Source organism: Clavelina lepadiformis, chromosome 1 (genome assembly GCF_947623445.1).
Source record: "Clavelina lepadiformis chromosome 1, kaClaLepa1.1, whole genome shotgun sequence".
NCBI lineage: Eukaryota > Metazoa > Chordata > Ascidiacea > Aplousobranchia > Clavelinidae > Clavelina > Clavelina lepadiformis.
Genome location: NC_135240.1, coordinates 22,044,413 through 22,060,866, shown reverse-complemented (window position 1 = coordinate 22,060,866; position 16,454 = coordinate 22,044,413). Strand labels below are relative to the sequence as shown.

At 37.7% G+C, this 16,454-nt stretch overlaps 1 protein-coding gene across 2 annotated transcripts; it reads left to right on the top strand.

The window, feature by feature from the left end:
• The first annotated feature begins 2,057 nt into the window (after nucleotides 1–2,057).
• On the top strand, nucleotides 2,058–16,120 carry LOC143445813 (F-box/WD repeat-containing protein 7-like). 2 transcript variants are annotated; one of them, XM_076945142.1, is made up of 15 exons: nucleotides 2,058–2,339; nucleotides 3,735–3,914; nucleotides 4,118–4,488; nucleotides 10,354–10,427; nucleotides 10,538–10,663; nucleotides 10,970–11,068; nucleotides 11,371–11,512; nucleotides 11,678–11,956; nucleotides 12,129–12,242; nucleotides 12,616–12,730; nucleotides 12,989–13,055; nucleotides 13,183–13,408; nucleotides 14,135–14,337; nucleotides 14,686–14,803; nucleotides 14,976–16,120. In XM_076945142.1, the coding sequence occupies exons 1-15, from the start codon at nucleotides 2,321–2,323 to the stop codon at nucleotides 15,132–15,134; spliced, it is 2,292 nt and encodes a 763-aa protein (XP_076801257.1). In that variant the 5' UTR covers nucleotides 2,058–2,320; the 3' UTR covers nucleotides 15,135–16,120. The 2 variants fall into 2 exon arrangements, with proteins under 2 accessions (XP_076801257.1, XP_076801267.1); XM_076945152.1 differs by lacking the exons at nucleotides 2,058–2,339; nucleotides 3,735–3,914; nucleotides 4,118–4,488 and adding an exon at nucleotides 8,674–10,262.
• Nucleotides 16,121–16,454: the final 334 nt, after the last annotated feature.

Genomic DNA, 16,454 nt, shown 5'->3' with positions numbered 1-16,454 from the left:
ATGGTGTCATGAAAAGGAACAAGCATAGTTCTTGGAAGATATGGCATTAGGCGACATGTAGCGGACAATTACGAGTTACGATCCTGCGCCCTCTTGACATTCCTGAATATTGCCCGATATATTTTTGTATCGGATGATGTCGAAATGAACATTTCGCCGGTAGATTGCATTGTTTAGGACAGGTAACTTGGTTAGGAATAAAGATGTCTTCAAAAAGTTAAATGTCGTTTATAATAGTTTGCGATGAATGTACAACTTGTACAATGTACATGTACATTGTACAGTACTATTCTTGCTTGTGAAATAAACGTTGCCATACAATATACGCAAGGTGGCGACATGATCCAACAGTTTGGCAAGTCGGGTGAGGACGAACAGGGCCAGACGTTTCTCAGTCATTTGGGCTTTAAGAATCAAAGTTTAGAATTATGAATATGCAAAAGGAAAAACTTAATAACAAAAAGTTAGAAAATTAAAATCTAATGAATAAACTCTGGAACAGTTAATAGTGACAAGTGTGCAACAGGAAAGCAATAATATGAGAAAATTTCGTGAAATACATTTTCTCATCTTCGTTAAGGTTTATTTTAACACTGGGTGTCAGCGTACAAAGCAACGTTGATCAGGGTGCATTGATGCAAAACCAGCCTAAATTAATGGCTAGGGGAATTTGGTGGTTGTTGTGAAATCGGGACCTTTTACGCAATGTAAGCTACGATGAATATTTATAGTAGGTCGGTCACCAGTCGATCGTGCAATGTAGTGTTGATGTACTGGTTAGTAAGGCTGATTAATTAGAACAATACCAAAAAATATGGTAGAACCCTTCCGTATATAGGCCTAACACTAATGAAAATGTAGGGTTGACTTGACTTCTTGTATCAGTTGCATGGGAATATTAAATTCGAATTGAATCTGATCTGGTCTCACGCAGTGCTCTGGCAGTCTTGGACAGTGACTGGCAGTCGGCTAACTATGTTCATATTATATTATTTGAAGATTAATGTAGCAATAGGCTAGATGAAAGCCCGTTGATTAAAAACTGCCGGGCTATAGGCCTATGTTCGAACCATTTTGATTAATACAAGCCATGTCGTTTCTCTTACTTATAGACTGACAGAACACGAAGTTCATAGTTAGTTAAGTGGCCTAAGTTTTAGAGTTCTGACTAATAAATGATTCAGCCTATCCAATGAATTAGACCAAGCAGCTAGAGCACTAAGCTTACCCTGTTAACTTGTGCACCAGCCATAGTGGAAAATGTGGCAGCTGTATGCACGAGTTTCATCAATGTGCACACCGAATTTTCCTATCTTCACGCCAATTTCTAAGAAACAAAAAAAACATGGTTGTTTGAACGCAAATTTGTAGGGCTAAATAAATGAAGAATTAGGCTTTGGTGCACGCCATCACGCCAAAATTTACATCTTTACTCACACGTTTTTTCTTCAAAATCTGCCGTACTTTCCCGTCTGATGCATCAGATTGAACCGTATTCATAGTGAAAAGTGTGACACACGCACACAACAAACTCATCAAAGTCAACGTATTCACCAACCTTTTACACATCCACACCAATCTATAATAAACAAACCAGGTAAGATGGGTTGCTTAAATGCTGATTTATAATAAATTAACGCTGCCATGCAACCCATCACGCCGACATTTGTGTATTTGCTCACTTGATTTCTTGTCAAAAACTGTCAAATTTTCTACTCGGAACATAGAAATTTTTCACAACAAGAAATTATACAGTTTATGTAAAGGCTAACATTTCGGCGTGACTGCAATTGCTGCAAATATATCACTGTTCCCATATCACCATAAACTTGCCTTGTTTGTTTATTATAAATTGGTATGTACATTGATGAGTCTTATACACGCATGTGGCACACTGTTTATTATGATAAAAATTGAGCACACCATATGCTTTAAAACTGCAAAAAATTACTAATTGTAAATTGCAAACAATTAAACTTTGTTTTTCAAATTTGTATGGTTTTTGTGATCATTTGCCTACTTTTTATATTTTGGTTTTCAGGGAACAAGTTATTGCTGTTGTGGATTGATTTAAATTACACTGTTATAGACTGTGACTGTTAGTCAAGTTGATTTTACTTACACATCGTCTTCATTGTACAATATACTGCATTATATATAAGAAGTTGGAACTGGTTATGATGTTACTTTGATCCAATATTTCCTCATTGGAGTAGAATTGGATCCTTGTCAGTTTGTATCAGATGGTTCCAACATCGTAGTTGAATGTGAAATTGGTGATCCAAGTATTTCTAAAAATCTGATTATCAAAGTTGATTATATGATCATGAGTTGTAAAGGTATACAATCTACTTTTATATAGTCTACTCAATTATTGCATGTACAAATATGTAAACAGTGTTTCTGAATACTGTATTATATATATATACATGACATCATATACATTAGAAATAGATCAAACAATTTGCTTTAGTTGTTCTAGTTTGTTGTTTATTTGATGATTATGTCCAGAAAACTATTGCGAAGATGGGTTTTTATTTGCATGCAGCATTAACATAACCCAAGGATAGCGTTATATTCCTATGCGTTAACATGAGCATTCATATACATCGATAATAAAGTATTTTTACTTTTTATAAAGTACTTTCAGAATTAATTATTTTGCTTGGATGTATTTTCGATATTTATTTTGAAAGACAATAATTTAAGACATGGAATATTGAAATCACAGATCATCCATTTACAAATCATGGTAAATTAAAAAATAATAAAAAGGAGTTAATTATAAGGACGGAGAAGTCAGTTATTTAGTGTATATACATGTATATACATGTATAACTTTTATATCTAGTGTATTTCCAGGTGTACGGTATGTATCAAAGTGCTGTAGCTGTATTATTTTGTTGCTCATCATCAGTCAGTTTTACGTCATTAAATTATTTGTAAACCACTTAGTAAGCCAATGTCTTACACATGATGAGCAAATGAGCAGCTGTCTTTGTATCTGTACATTCCATAGCCATCTACTTTGATAATAATTAATTGTTACCGATACTCAAACCTTCTGATCTGTGTCTTATTCTGTGTTCCTTTGAACCATTTTTTAGTTCACTAGACTGGTATGATCTAACCAGTCTGTATTAACTTTTACTTCTGGGAAATGATGACTACTGCCTATTGCAGTTTCATAAATAGCCATGACTTCATAACTACCTTCTCTTGACAATAGAAATGTATTTTCTCACAGCTGTTTGTGCATACATGTCTAGACATTAGGCGTCCGCATTGCATTAGCATGGGAAAGCAACCATTGAGAGCTACTAGCACCACTATCAAATATATAAGGTTGTTTAAGAATGCGATTTTATGTGCAAGTAAATTTTGTGTATGTCTCAGCATTTACAGTATCTTCAGCTTTATAACCTTGTGGTTGAGCTTGATAGGAAGCAGTTGTTTGTGGATACTTCAGTTTACAGAGACAGAGCAAATTAAGTTTTGAAAATTGTCCTGCTTTTTTAGGACCACAATATGATAATTGCCATTTAATTTTATATCAGTGATTTTTTTCACTAGCTCTAGAACCAATTTACTGTTGTTTGGATTACCAAATACTTACATAACTAATGATAATATTCAATTATAAATAACAATCAATGTTAAGGCTGCATTCGAAATCCTTTTGTTTAAGCTCTTTTGTGTGGCTAACGTGAACAAAAATATACTTTGTATAACAGAATCAAAAACTAAACCAAGCAAAGCTGAATGTACTAGGACAAAACGTAGAGCTTTGGAGGGACCACAGCGAGGGAAAGCTCCAACTTTCAAAAGCAAACAACGTGTACAAAAATGTAAATCGCTTGATTTTCCCATCTCTTTAGTGCAAGCTTTTGGGGGTTCTCCTCGAACAGATAGTGGTGAGTTAGTTAAGACATAGAATATTAGCTTGTAAGCATTTAATGTTTAAACGTTAAATTAAGTTACACATCTTATATTATTTGTATATGTGTGTATATATATATATACCTATATCTTGTTTTATCAAACCTTTTTTGGTATAAAAAAAACAATTATAATTATTTTTTATGTTTGCTCTTTTTACGTTCAATTTTTGTGAAAGATTTGAAGAAAAATATGTCCGAGAACATATTTGTTCCGAGGATGACTCGAAGGACTCGTTCATCTGGAAAATCTGATGTGTCTCAGCATATTTTTGATGCAGCAGACATGACACCAGACACAGAAGTTGACCTTTTCACTTTGTATTCTGGTGGTTGTATGACCAGGGGCCAGATGAACAAAGTGAAACAGATATTTGGTGAACCATCTAACTTTGAAATGAAAGTTGAGTGCCCAGTAAAACGGAAGTCTAAATTGGTTGTCAAGAAATCACTGGAACACAATTTAGAATTGATCCAAGAAGATTCTCCAGAGACAACTATTTTGGACATGCCTATGAAAATGACACGATCTCAAACTATTAAAACAAAGGTAAGTGCTTGACTTGTATTAATTTATGCAACTAATCAGATGCAATATGCATAGTTTTTCAATCCACATCAGTTTGATTTTGATTGACCTTTAAGCTTTTATTAGATTGTTATATTTACATGTTATTTTTAAAATAAGTTAAATTGATTGTAGGATAGACTATGTTTACTTTGCATACATTTGCATAGGAATTTACGAATGTTTTTTATGAAACGTATGGTAAATAAATAAGTTAATAATCTATGTGGAATTTGTACATTCTGAAGCACATTGCAATGCTTGTCAACTTATTGGCCACACTTAAATTTTCTGTTAAGTTGTACCAGTTCCAACAACATTGTGACTGTTTTAGAATGAACCGAATTAAAAAGTTAGTATTGTATTCTTTACTGTGAAAGTGAAAACACCTGTAAATAAGCTTAGTGCTAAATGAATTCATTTTGCACGAATATAAAATAACGTTTAAAATCAGTGCCGTATGCTCAACAGATGGGTTAAATATCCATGTATTAATTGCTTGCAATTGTGAATTTGCATAGTTTTAAATTTTTTGATAAGTCTGAAGTTACAACAATTCAGTGTATATTCCAGGCACATACCGCTCCTTTTTTATATTTTTTAATCACCGTTATTATGTTTAACTGTCTTTTTATTTCACGCCCATTATTTTCCCGATTGTTTCAGCCATTCAACTGTGAGAATAGCGGATGTATAGCCCCACCAAACGTATAGAGCTGTGTAACTTTGCAAACGCAACGTTGCCAATAATCCTCGAAACACAAGGCTGAAGATCTAGGTTACCGATGCCAAATTTTCACCTAACAACTCCACCACCAGGAAACAAAAGAAATAGGAAACACGAACACGATTACGTACTAGTGTGTAGATGACGTTGAAGTAAACCGTAACTTTGTTGATCAAAACTACGGCTTTCATGATTGCGCAATCTGGTGGGAAATTTCGCAATCTTTGCGCAAGAACGCCTAGTCAAAGAGATCGTGTAGTCTTGACGCACAGCCGCTGTACTAAATTAATGAATAGAACACCAACATATCAGCGTAAACGACGCACAATGCATGAAAATGTTTTGTTTAATCTATTACTTCTAATTTGGAAAGAGTTGAAGTGGCTTTCATTTACAATGCAGCTACGATTACAACAATGAAGGCAGGTGGACTTATAATAAAACCCTTACTTTACATGAAACTCTGACGATATAGTTTCGGACTTGACGTTCGTTTTTCTTCAGAGCAAACTTTTAATGAAATTGACTTCACAAGAACGAAACTTTAACAACAAGAAAACAAAGCAAAACAGTAGGTTGAGATTGTTTACCAAGGAAATCGTGCTGAGGTGAGGGAATGATAAAATGACCAATAAACTGGTTACAGGGGATGGGCGATTAAGTTATTCTATTACTTGAAACTTTTCTTGTCAGCTGCGCGTTCATCGCAAAAACTACCTGCTGGCCTGTCATTTTACATGACGCGTCCCCGACGCTTCGACTGTTATTTGGTTATGGTACAGCAGGGGTGTGCAACCCGCGGCCCGCGGGCCAAATGCGGCCCGCAAAGGAAAAATATGCGGCCCGCGGAGAAGTGACAATTTTGAACGGTGTGCGGCCCGCGAAACGAGTTTTAATTTAGTTTAGTCTGCTATGTGCAATCAATTCCAATCCCCTTGCAGTGCTGAATCAAACCTTGGCTGAATGTCTGTGACGCAACAATACCCTAACCGTTAGGGCATTGTTGCGTCACAGACAGACGATTAGGGCCTAACGGCTAGCTTGTGCAAAGCAAGAACGCAATTCACAAAGATGTCAATTGCTGAGCAGTTAGTTAATAAAGTCACAAGACCAATAACGAAAGAAACTGTTATTGATTTTGTGCTTTTAACTACGTGTATGTTAATTAAAGGTGTGGCCCGCGGTTTCAACCAGTTGTTGGGATCTGGCCCTCTTGTACAAAAGGTTGCACACCCCTGTGGTACAGCATCAATTGACTGTGTCTGACGTCACACAGTGCATGTGTACATACATCTTCCTATTCAAGAAGCCCATAGTTTGCGGTAGCCCGTACAAGCCTTTAGAAAGCGTTCAGTTGCGATCTGCTACAAAAACTCGTACATTATCTAGAGATTTTTTGGTTATAAAAATAGGGGCTATTCTATTTTTGCCATATGCAATAACCTTTGATAGTTGTGTTCAATAGAGCTTAAGCTCGAGTGTTGTTCTACATAAATAAATTTATGGAAATTAATGAATTAATTTAAATTGAACACGGAACGCGATTTGTTGAATATGAGTTATTGGTATTTTGAGGATTTATCAAATAATGTCCATTTTCATTTTGACCACATGGCTATAGATCGCAAAAATAAACTCGTTAGCTATAAATTAGATTCTACTTGGCTTTTTAACTACGAGATGACACTCTATTGTACGCCTTGTCTCACGCTAACCGTTAAGTGTACATTTACAGGCCAGTAGGGATAGACAAGCAGCGCTATGTCGAAAGCAAATATTTAAGAATCAAGTACCTGAGCATTGCGAGTCGTCAGCTGATTCCTTTAGCTTTTAAAACACAGTACCGTTGCCTCTGTTTCGGATGGGCAAAGTCGGTGCTAGTCCCGTTTGTTGGTGTGCGTCGCGCGTCGTTAACGCTTGTTATGTTACCAACTTTCAAGCTGTAATCATATTGTGTCGTTAACCGTAAACTTTAACCGCTCTGCTTATTATTTGTTTTTGTTAAAACGACAATCACCAACAGGCGGTCTGACATCATTTATCAGTGAAATGTCGCTAGAATACCAGTATCGTGTACTGGGCTCGTCTGACATCATTCGCTTAAGCAATTAAACCGTATCAGCTAGGAGTGACAAAAAGGGCCTATACAGCTGTTTAGGTCAGTAACTGTTTATAATACTTAAAACGTTCTGCGTGTAAGAGGCCTTTTTGCATGAACTAAGCCGTGCAAACCGGGTTGTGGTTATTAATAAGCCTTTGTAGCGGAAATATTGGTGGATTAGGATACCATGTGAGCAGTATTACCGCCATCATATCAAAGCACGTATAACGTCGCTAGTACTAAATTGCAACACTAAATTCTGGTCTTTGAAATGTTTTGCGCATAATGTCCGATCACCTTCAACCAATGTCTGTGGAATAGACATCGCATGAAAATCGATTCCGGGGAAAAACGCCACTTATAACGACGAGTTTTTCACAAGCAATATATATATGTTGAAAATTGTATGAACGCTTTATTAAGGTTGGCAGCAAGTTAATTTACCTTTTTAACAATGTCTTAGCGTAGACCGTTACTATACATACACAACTTCACGCGTGAAGAGTTTAACTTTAACGCATAGGCGGCGACGAACCGTACGTGATGAAAATGCCAAAACGAGTAATGTATCTGAAAGCGACAACTCTATCATATTGCTTTAAGGAAGTTTCTTCGCATATTGCGAGATTTGAAGTCGCACTCTAGGTTACGTTTTAATACAGGAAGTATGCGAATTCAAGTCCAGTCAGTTACGACCTTCTGTGCTCTGTTATATTGTGGTTAGTGAAGTTCTGCTTGATTAGCGTTCTTACGCCTGATGGTGGTTTTTGAAACACTAACGTAATTTGTGATCAGATCAATATAAACTCAGGGTGAATTGCTCATTCAACAACAGCTGGTGCATTGCTTAGCTGCACAGTTTGCATTATGCATTAAGAAACGAGGATTCCACGGAATCGTTACAACTATAATACCGATTGCTGTAACTGTTAGCTTTTATCGATCCGTCAAGGCCTGGTTTATACCAGGCCTTTAGTTAGCGTAAAGGGAGATCATCTGTAAATGTCGCTTGATTTCAAAACGTTTTTGGTCAAACGAATAATATACCCAACGGCAAAGCACGATTTACAAAGGCCGCATCACAAGAACGACCATAAAAAACGACTAATTGCAACTTCGAAATTCGCTCGGCTTTTGTCTGCGCTACAAACACAACGCATTTGCTCCATGACGTTTGAGTACTGACGTTATTACATCCTGTGAAGTGTTGCGGGCAGTTAGGGCAACCGGCAGAGAGCGATGATTGTGTTATATCACCCGCGTGCTACTGTGCGATCTCAGGCTTTCGCTTCGCCAAAAATATCGATATTATTATATGCACTTTTGATGAAGCAAGATAAATGGACGGCACTGCTACTTTAAAGCAAAATGTGTATTCAGAGTCGTGCTTCTACCAGTTTCTTACCGTTGCCACCTCCCGCTTGTTATCGATTGTACAAAGTAAATTTCGGTAAATCCAGTCTTCAACGTATGACGTGTTACACGGCGCACACTTCTCGATACTTCTGAACGTAACTACTGTGCACAGGTTGAAATTTCTGTCTACGCTGTAAAGCATCTTTTATGAAAAGCGGCCCAGTTGGAATACAGGAGGTAACGAGAGTACAGCTTTTATCAAAAGACAGCTTATTTATTCAGAAATTTGATAACGGCCTTCCGTCAAAAGCGATAATAAAACCAAGTGTGTTATAAAAGAAGCCAGATCAGCATCGTATTTAGTCATGTCTGCGTGTCTGAAAGAGGTAAAACAGTTTACTGTATACAGGTGTTAGTCTGTGTATCAGAAGCATTTTTCTTAAAATCGCATTTGAGGTAAGAATAGGCATGCTAAAATCGCCGCTTTAGTATATCTGAACCCGAGAATACCCTTGGCCATTCGATTGCCTTGAGCGAGTGTGTGAATTCAGTCAAGCAGAACTGAGTGCGTTATGACGTATTCAGAGCCAAGGATCTTGGTACACGCGTAGTACGTACACACTATACTAACGTTCAATGGTAAACTTTACTAAATGTAATGTCTGCTCCATATTGTATACTGTATGCGGGAGATGGTTGTACCACATGTTAGAAATAACGTTGTACTTAAGCGATGAGGGACTTTATTTTAGCGACATGAAAACGTAATATTATTGATTTATTTTTGTTGGCAGTGATTTGTCGCACACACGATAATCATGCCAAGTCGAATGCTTCAGATAACACTTTCACGTGTTTCAAACTTCTAGGCTGATGTAGCTTGACAAAACATGAAAACAGCGCGGTTACCGAATTGACAAAGGAAGTCAGTTTAAGTAGCTTGGTTTTCCTTGTATGCCTTCGCTTACCAAGATTGGAAGAAACCGCACTATTGTTCACCGCTTTCAAGGCTTTTGTCACCTCATACTGGTGATTATGTCATCATATTCATCGTGTCGGGCCTTGTAACCCAATTAAAGCGAAAGCGTAACTGTTCAACTCCTGTCGCAACCGATCAACGCAATTTACACTTGCAATACATCGCTTTTCGATGAATTCGCCAGTAACAGTATCCGTATAGTGATCAAAATGGGCAGTGGCCTCCACGGTGAGCTGCGTTTTAGAACGCTAACGAAACCCTACGCATTCGCGGTCAAGTGATATAAGTTGAGCATGAGCTTTCAAACAGAGATAAGTTAAAATTAACTGGTACTAACAGAATTAAGTGAAGGGAAATGTAACTGATAATGCAGCTATGATTGATCTATTTATGAGTTGCGTAAGTTTTTTCGCAATAGTCCTAAACTTGACAATTTTTTCGCGTCTCAAGCAGAGTACAATGGAATTGGCCCGGTGTTAAGTTGTTATCACGGTTGCCTCTACTGGACCATAGGTCCCTGTTAGTTTAAAATGCGTGAAAATAAGAAACTGAGGGTAATAAATGGAGAGACACAAAAGTTGCGATATTCTCAGGTAATTTAGGGTGCACTGTTGGAATTTTGCAACAAGAAACGCTTCTTAAAGGATTTATTTATTTTAGCTTTATTTGTTTTACTTTGTACAGCTGAAACGGAAACGGGAAGTTTTAAACGAACCTGCGAAATCACCGGAAAAGAAAGCGTGCAAGTCTTCGATTGGGTGAGCAGTTTTATGGTTTTGTTTCCCCTCAAAATACCCATGATTGTAACAATCTGTTTTAAAGGCTGTAATCCGAAACAATTATATTTACGATCGTGTGTCGCGTATAGATCCGTGATATCGGCTCGTACGGCCATTGTACCGAAATCTGATGCATTTGAACAAAAACCTGCTACTAGGAGAGGCCTGTTTACTCAAAACTCAAGACTACCTACACCAAACGACGATTGCGAAAGGTAAATAGTGCAAGAGCACGTTGTGCAAGCCTATTTTACGAACTAAAAGTGCTAACCGTGCGTTGTATGCGGGTATATTTGTACGATCATTAATATTTCATTTCGAAAACCCAATCATCGATCTTTAACAAGACTGCATGAGGTCGATACATACTCACCGTGAACAGTACGCACGTTTGTTAACGTTAAATAGGCCTTTTCACATTAAGTGGTTCCTACTAATTTAGAATTTGTGTTATTAACCCCATTAACTCAGTCTTAGCATTATCAGCATGTGAATTACAACTGATGTTTTGTGGATTTTAGTTTCCCATCTAACAACTACACAAAAGAAGCCATATCTGCGCCGACTACGCCGACGAGATCGTTGTATGTGCCGGATGGAACCGACGACTGGCTGCACAGGTGAGCAACGAAATGTCATATCAATCTCTATTATCGTTTGTTTTTTATGTCGTACAGCTAGATTTTTTTTTCTTTATTAAAGTCACGATTTTGGCTCTTTAGTGACATTGTTTCTACAACACGTTGTAATTGTTTCAGGGAAAGTTGTTATAATGCTAGTTTTATGACTCTTTTTAATTGTTACAATATTCCGTTCTTATTCTCTTACGTATGCATACTATATTGCAATTTATTGCTATTTTGACTCCAACATGTGTTCTCCATTTAAGTGTTTCATTATAACCTGCTGATGTGCAATTTAGGTTTTTACGATGGAGCGCTAAGGACAAGATCCATGTGTTGGATAATCTGATCAATGTCTGCCAACCACATGAGGTTCGTCACATGCTGGAGATCATAGAACCTCAATTTCAAAGAGATTTTATTTCCTTGCTCCCCAAGGAGGTAAATAAGTTCTGACAACTTTTTATTAAGCATGATTTTGATAAAATTCCAAATCATTGCAAAATGCGAATTAATGCATACAATTCATGGTTGATTAGTAAAAGTATTTGTAAACATAATAGGAAAATATTTATATTTAAAGTGAAATTAATTTCGCATTCAAAGCTTGCGCTGTACGTTCTGAGCTTTCTCGAACCTCGAGATCTCCTCATGGCCGCTCAGACCTGTAAATACTGGAGAATTCTGGCGGAGGACAACCTGATGTGGCGGGAGAAGTGTATGGAGGAGGGCATCCAAGAGCCCTACGTGTCCAAGGTCATCAAAAACTCCTGGAAGAGCAAGAAGAACAACGCAATAGGAGTGTGCAGCGCATGGAAGGCGGCCTACCTCCGACAAGTCAGGATAGAGATGAACTGGCGAGATGGCAATGAAAAAATTTCGAAAGTGAGTCATTGGCCGTCTGCCACCGTATTTATGACGTAAAAGTATTCTAATACGAAATGAACAAATTGAAGCCCTCACTGTAAATATAAAATCGACAGTTGGTTGGCAAAATAACAATCTATGATTCAAACATTGTGTTAACTTTTTTGTTAAACGTTTTTCCGATTTACAGGTTTTAAAGGGCCATGACGACCACGTGATTACCTGTCTTCAATTTAACGGATCTAGAATAGTCAGTGGGTCAGATGACAATACGCTAAAAGTCTGGTCCGCCGTATCAGGAAAGGTAGTAGTTTGGTTACCTACCTTAATGCCACCACGGGAGAATCCCAACTCCACAATATGAAACCTAATTAAGATTTCTTTTGGCAATTTTTGCAAATTTATTCATTAATGGTGGAATGATTGATAGATTTTAAAATTTGTGCTGTTATCTATTGCGTAGTGAGATTATTCATGTGTAAAAGTTGTTAGGTATTCCCAATATTTTCTTAGTAATTCTTCCCGCTCACGTTATCGCAGTATGGTATACCACTTTGTACACTTCTTGTCCTGAAGTTTTTCTCGTAGATAACTCCACTTAAATTTTATTTTGGAAATATCAATATGTTATGGACACCGTGATTTTGTCATCTCATCGCGTTGCTTCTTTTGTACAGTGCTTGAGGACGTTAACCGGACACACGGGAGGAGTTTGGGCATCGCAGATGAGGAAAAATTTGATCATCAGCGGATCCACCGACAGAACCTTAAAAATATGGAACTCCGACACAGGTACCACATTACGTAATCAACTACATAATTTGTGTATTATATTTGATATTGATCACTGATAATAGAATGTCCGCAGTTGTACCTGCAGCCTATTAGATTTAACTTAACTTAGGTTAGATTTAACTTAGGTTTGACACATCAGCATAGAATTAGCCTTTGAAATTCAGCGTTTTTGCAGCAGATTTCATGTTATTAGCGAAATAGATGCTGCAGATATATTGCGAAATAGAACTATCAAATAGACATTGCCTGTTTCAGGTGCTTGCGTCCACACACTTTACGGCCACACTTCCACTGTCAGATGTCTGGCGTTACACGAAAACATGTAAGTTTCACGGTAATTTCTCAGTTTGTATCTGTCTACACGTCGCCTACATTTGTAGCATATAAAATTTAAGCCAACGGTGAAGTTTTTCATACCTTGCCAACCAAATACATTTTTTCTTATAAAGCGTCGTGAGCGGTTCCAGAGACGCTACACTTCGAGTTTGGGACATAGACACCGGTGCTTGCCTTCACGTACTCATGGGGCATATGGCAGCAGTGCGGTGCGTGTGTTACGACGGCCGCAAGGTTGTATCAGGAGCATATGATTACATGATCAAGGTTTGGGATCCGGAAACAGAAGAGTGCCTGCACACATTACAAGGCCACACTAACCGAGTCTATTCACTTCAAGTAAGTTACAATTCAGACGGTTTGTAAATTTTTAGTCCGAAAATATGGATTTGAATTTAAGTGGAATTTGTACTAGAGTGATGGTGTCAAGGTAGTTATACTTAGCATCGTTGTCATCGATTCGAAATGATTTAATCGTTTATTTCATTTTTTGGGAAATGTTTGCGAGATATAGTGATGCAAATCTCAGAACTTTTCCTTATTGAGACATGTTTTGCAGTAACATACAAAACTTTACAACCCTGGGTATCACATTACGATGACTTTGCGCAATCCTTATTGTGTTATTAAAAACAATGTGGTTTCTGACTCAGAAGCTACTTGTAGCTTACTGTTGTATTGTGCCCCTGAAAGCGTCATTCATAATTCTACTTCTTGACGTCACAAGTGATAGGTCGATATTCTTAATTCAGGAAAGGTGAAATGGTAGTTTTAAACAGACTTTCCTCTTTTTACTAGGACTTTTCACAACCCAAATGTATTTCGATGAGATAATTTTAATGTCTTTGTCATTGTATAACTTCTCATTTATCTGGAGCTTAACTGTTCAACATCACCTTGCTCAGAAAGCAGTAAAAGTAGCGACCAATTCGATTTTCAAAGTTTGCACAAATTTCTTTTGACAAATGAATAAAACGTTGCCCTTAATAACCGCCAGATTTAACTTAGTCGCCAAAGTGAAGAAGTTATTAGATTTCCTGACGTCATATTCAACGTTTGTTGCAGTTCGACGGTACCTACGTGGTGAGCGGTAGCCTGGACACCTCCATACGCGTGTGGGAGGTAGAAACAGGAACGTGTTTGCACACGCTCATGGGCCACCAGTCACTGACGTCTGGCATGGAGCTGAAAAATAATATCCTGGTGTCAGGAAACGCCGATTCGACCGTTAAAGTTTGGGACATTTTGACTGGAGAATGTTTGAAGACCTTAGAAGGCGAGTATATACTTCAATGACTGCGTTTATGTTGATAAAAGTGTTGTTTGTTTACTGAACCATATTGACAACGTAATGCGATTTAAAGAAATGCCCTTGAGCTTTGTAATGCCTATTTTAACTATGCTCTGTTGATGACATGTTCCGTTTACTGTGGTTTAAAATAGCTGTTTGTGGCTGCAAGTAGCTGGATTAAGTTTGGAGTTTTAAGAAACGTAGAATCGCCTTTTTGTTGACGAAATGCTCTCGAGTGGCGAAATGCCCGACTTCCACTTTTAGTGCTTTATTATCAAGATTTTGTGTTTTAAATTTTGTTAATTTTATTTCAAATCATTTTTACATTACTAGGCACTAACAAGCATCTTAGTGCTGTAACATGCCTTCAATTTCACGGGAAATTTGTCATAACAAGTTCTGACGACGGAACGGTAAAACTGTGGGACATAAAAACAGGAAAGGTCGGTTAATTACCATTACAGCGGCTGTCAACTAGTAATTTTGCAAATATGGTTTTTGTCATTTTCTATATACTGTAATTGAAACAAAAGATCGGATAGACTTCTTTCAGTTGTCATAACAAAGTACCCAAATGATATTGAATCCGGTTTAAACCACTCTTTTCCGGTTCAGGTTATCCGCGACCTCGTCACGTTGGAGTCGCGAGGTTCGGGCGGTGTTGTTTGGAGAATCCGCGCGTCACAAACCAAACTGGTTTGTGCTGTTGGCAGCAGGAACGGGACTGAGGAAACAAAACTTCTTGTTTTAGATTTCGATCCTGATACGAAGTGAATTTGATTGGTACAAAGTTTATCTGGGTGCTGCTGTTGTTCCTTTATATGGAATATTTTTCTACTTTAGTCGAAACGGTTCCGATTGGGGCTTACTTTACTCGTCTGCACAGCCCCATTGGGCGCACGTGTTCGTAGTAGGCCATTTTTTCGCGCGTGCTGGCCGATGCTAGAAACAAGATATTTCGTTAAGGGCTGATTTCAATATCGAATTGATATCGGCACAGAATCACCGGGCTTTGTCGACGCGGTCGTCACTCCCAACATTTACTTCGTGAAGAAGAACTTTTTTTAAGAGTAACGCACTTCTGAACTTAACGCCCCAGCCGTGACATTTGCTTTTAACCTTTATTCGAAGTCATTGTTGCTTTCAAGCTTATCATTGCATGATGGCACGTTTTAGGGCATGCACGTTTGACCACGTCACCATTACGTCATCCACTTTTGCGATACTCATGATCAAACGAATGTCATGGCTCCAAGCATGATGTCATACTCAAATGCGATTTATATACTCGGTCATGCTTGACTAAAGCGTGTTTTGTGCGGGCGTTACTGCGAACTGTTGCAGCAATAAAAGACTTGAACAAGTTTTTGCGATCCGTGTTCAGCAGCGCTGTTGATTGGTCAACGGTTGCGCAATTTTATTATGGTGTCATAATCTCTCGGTGTTGGGCTGTGTTTGGAAATAACGCGGTTTTATGACGTATGTACGCGGTCCTATTATTATTTACCTCAAATTTTAACGATTCTTTTTTCGTGCAAATTTTGAAACAAAGTTTTGTCATTGCACAACTCGGTAGCAGAATGAGTCTTTGGTTGGTTAAAAGTTTGCGTATTTCCGTTCAACGCCGCAACACTTTATAGGACGTAACTGTTCGCACATTTATCAAGTCATGAATGCGTTGTTCTTGTAGCATCTTCATCGTAATCTTTATGGTTTGTTGTGGCAAAAACTTGCCTTGTGCAATAAAACAAAAAATTTAATTTTCCGCTCTCATGTGGCTGGTTGGTAAATACCACAATAAATGGATTCTTTGTTAAATGGCAAAATTAAAATTCCATATTAATACTTTTCTACGGCCAATAGCGGACAGGTCACACATGCTTAAATATACCCGTACGCTACGTAAGTTACACATTGCGCACTATGGTTACTTTATTACTCAAAGTAATACGCAATATTACAGTTAACATATGTTCACCACATTCTTGAAAGAACCGACTAAACTTCAAAAATAATGCTATAGTAATAGTTCTAAAGGCTTGGTCTGTAGATAGCGCCTTATACGTATTTCGCTCCTTTCACATCATTGCTAAG

Coding starts and splice junctions, on each gene's coding strand:
- LOC143445813 (XM_076945142.1), top strand. Junction 12,731..12,988: donor AATATGGAACTCCGACACAG/GTACCACATTAC, acceptor TGCCTGTTTCAG/GTGCTTGCGTCCACACACTT. Junction 14,338..14,685: donor ACTGGAGAATGTTTGAAGAC/CTTAGAAGGCGA, acceptor AATCATTTTTAC/ATTACTAGGCACTAACAAGC.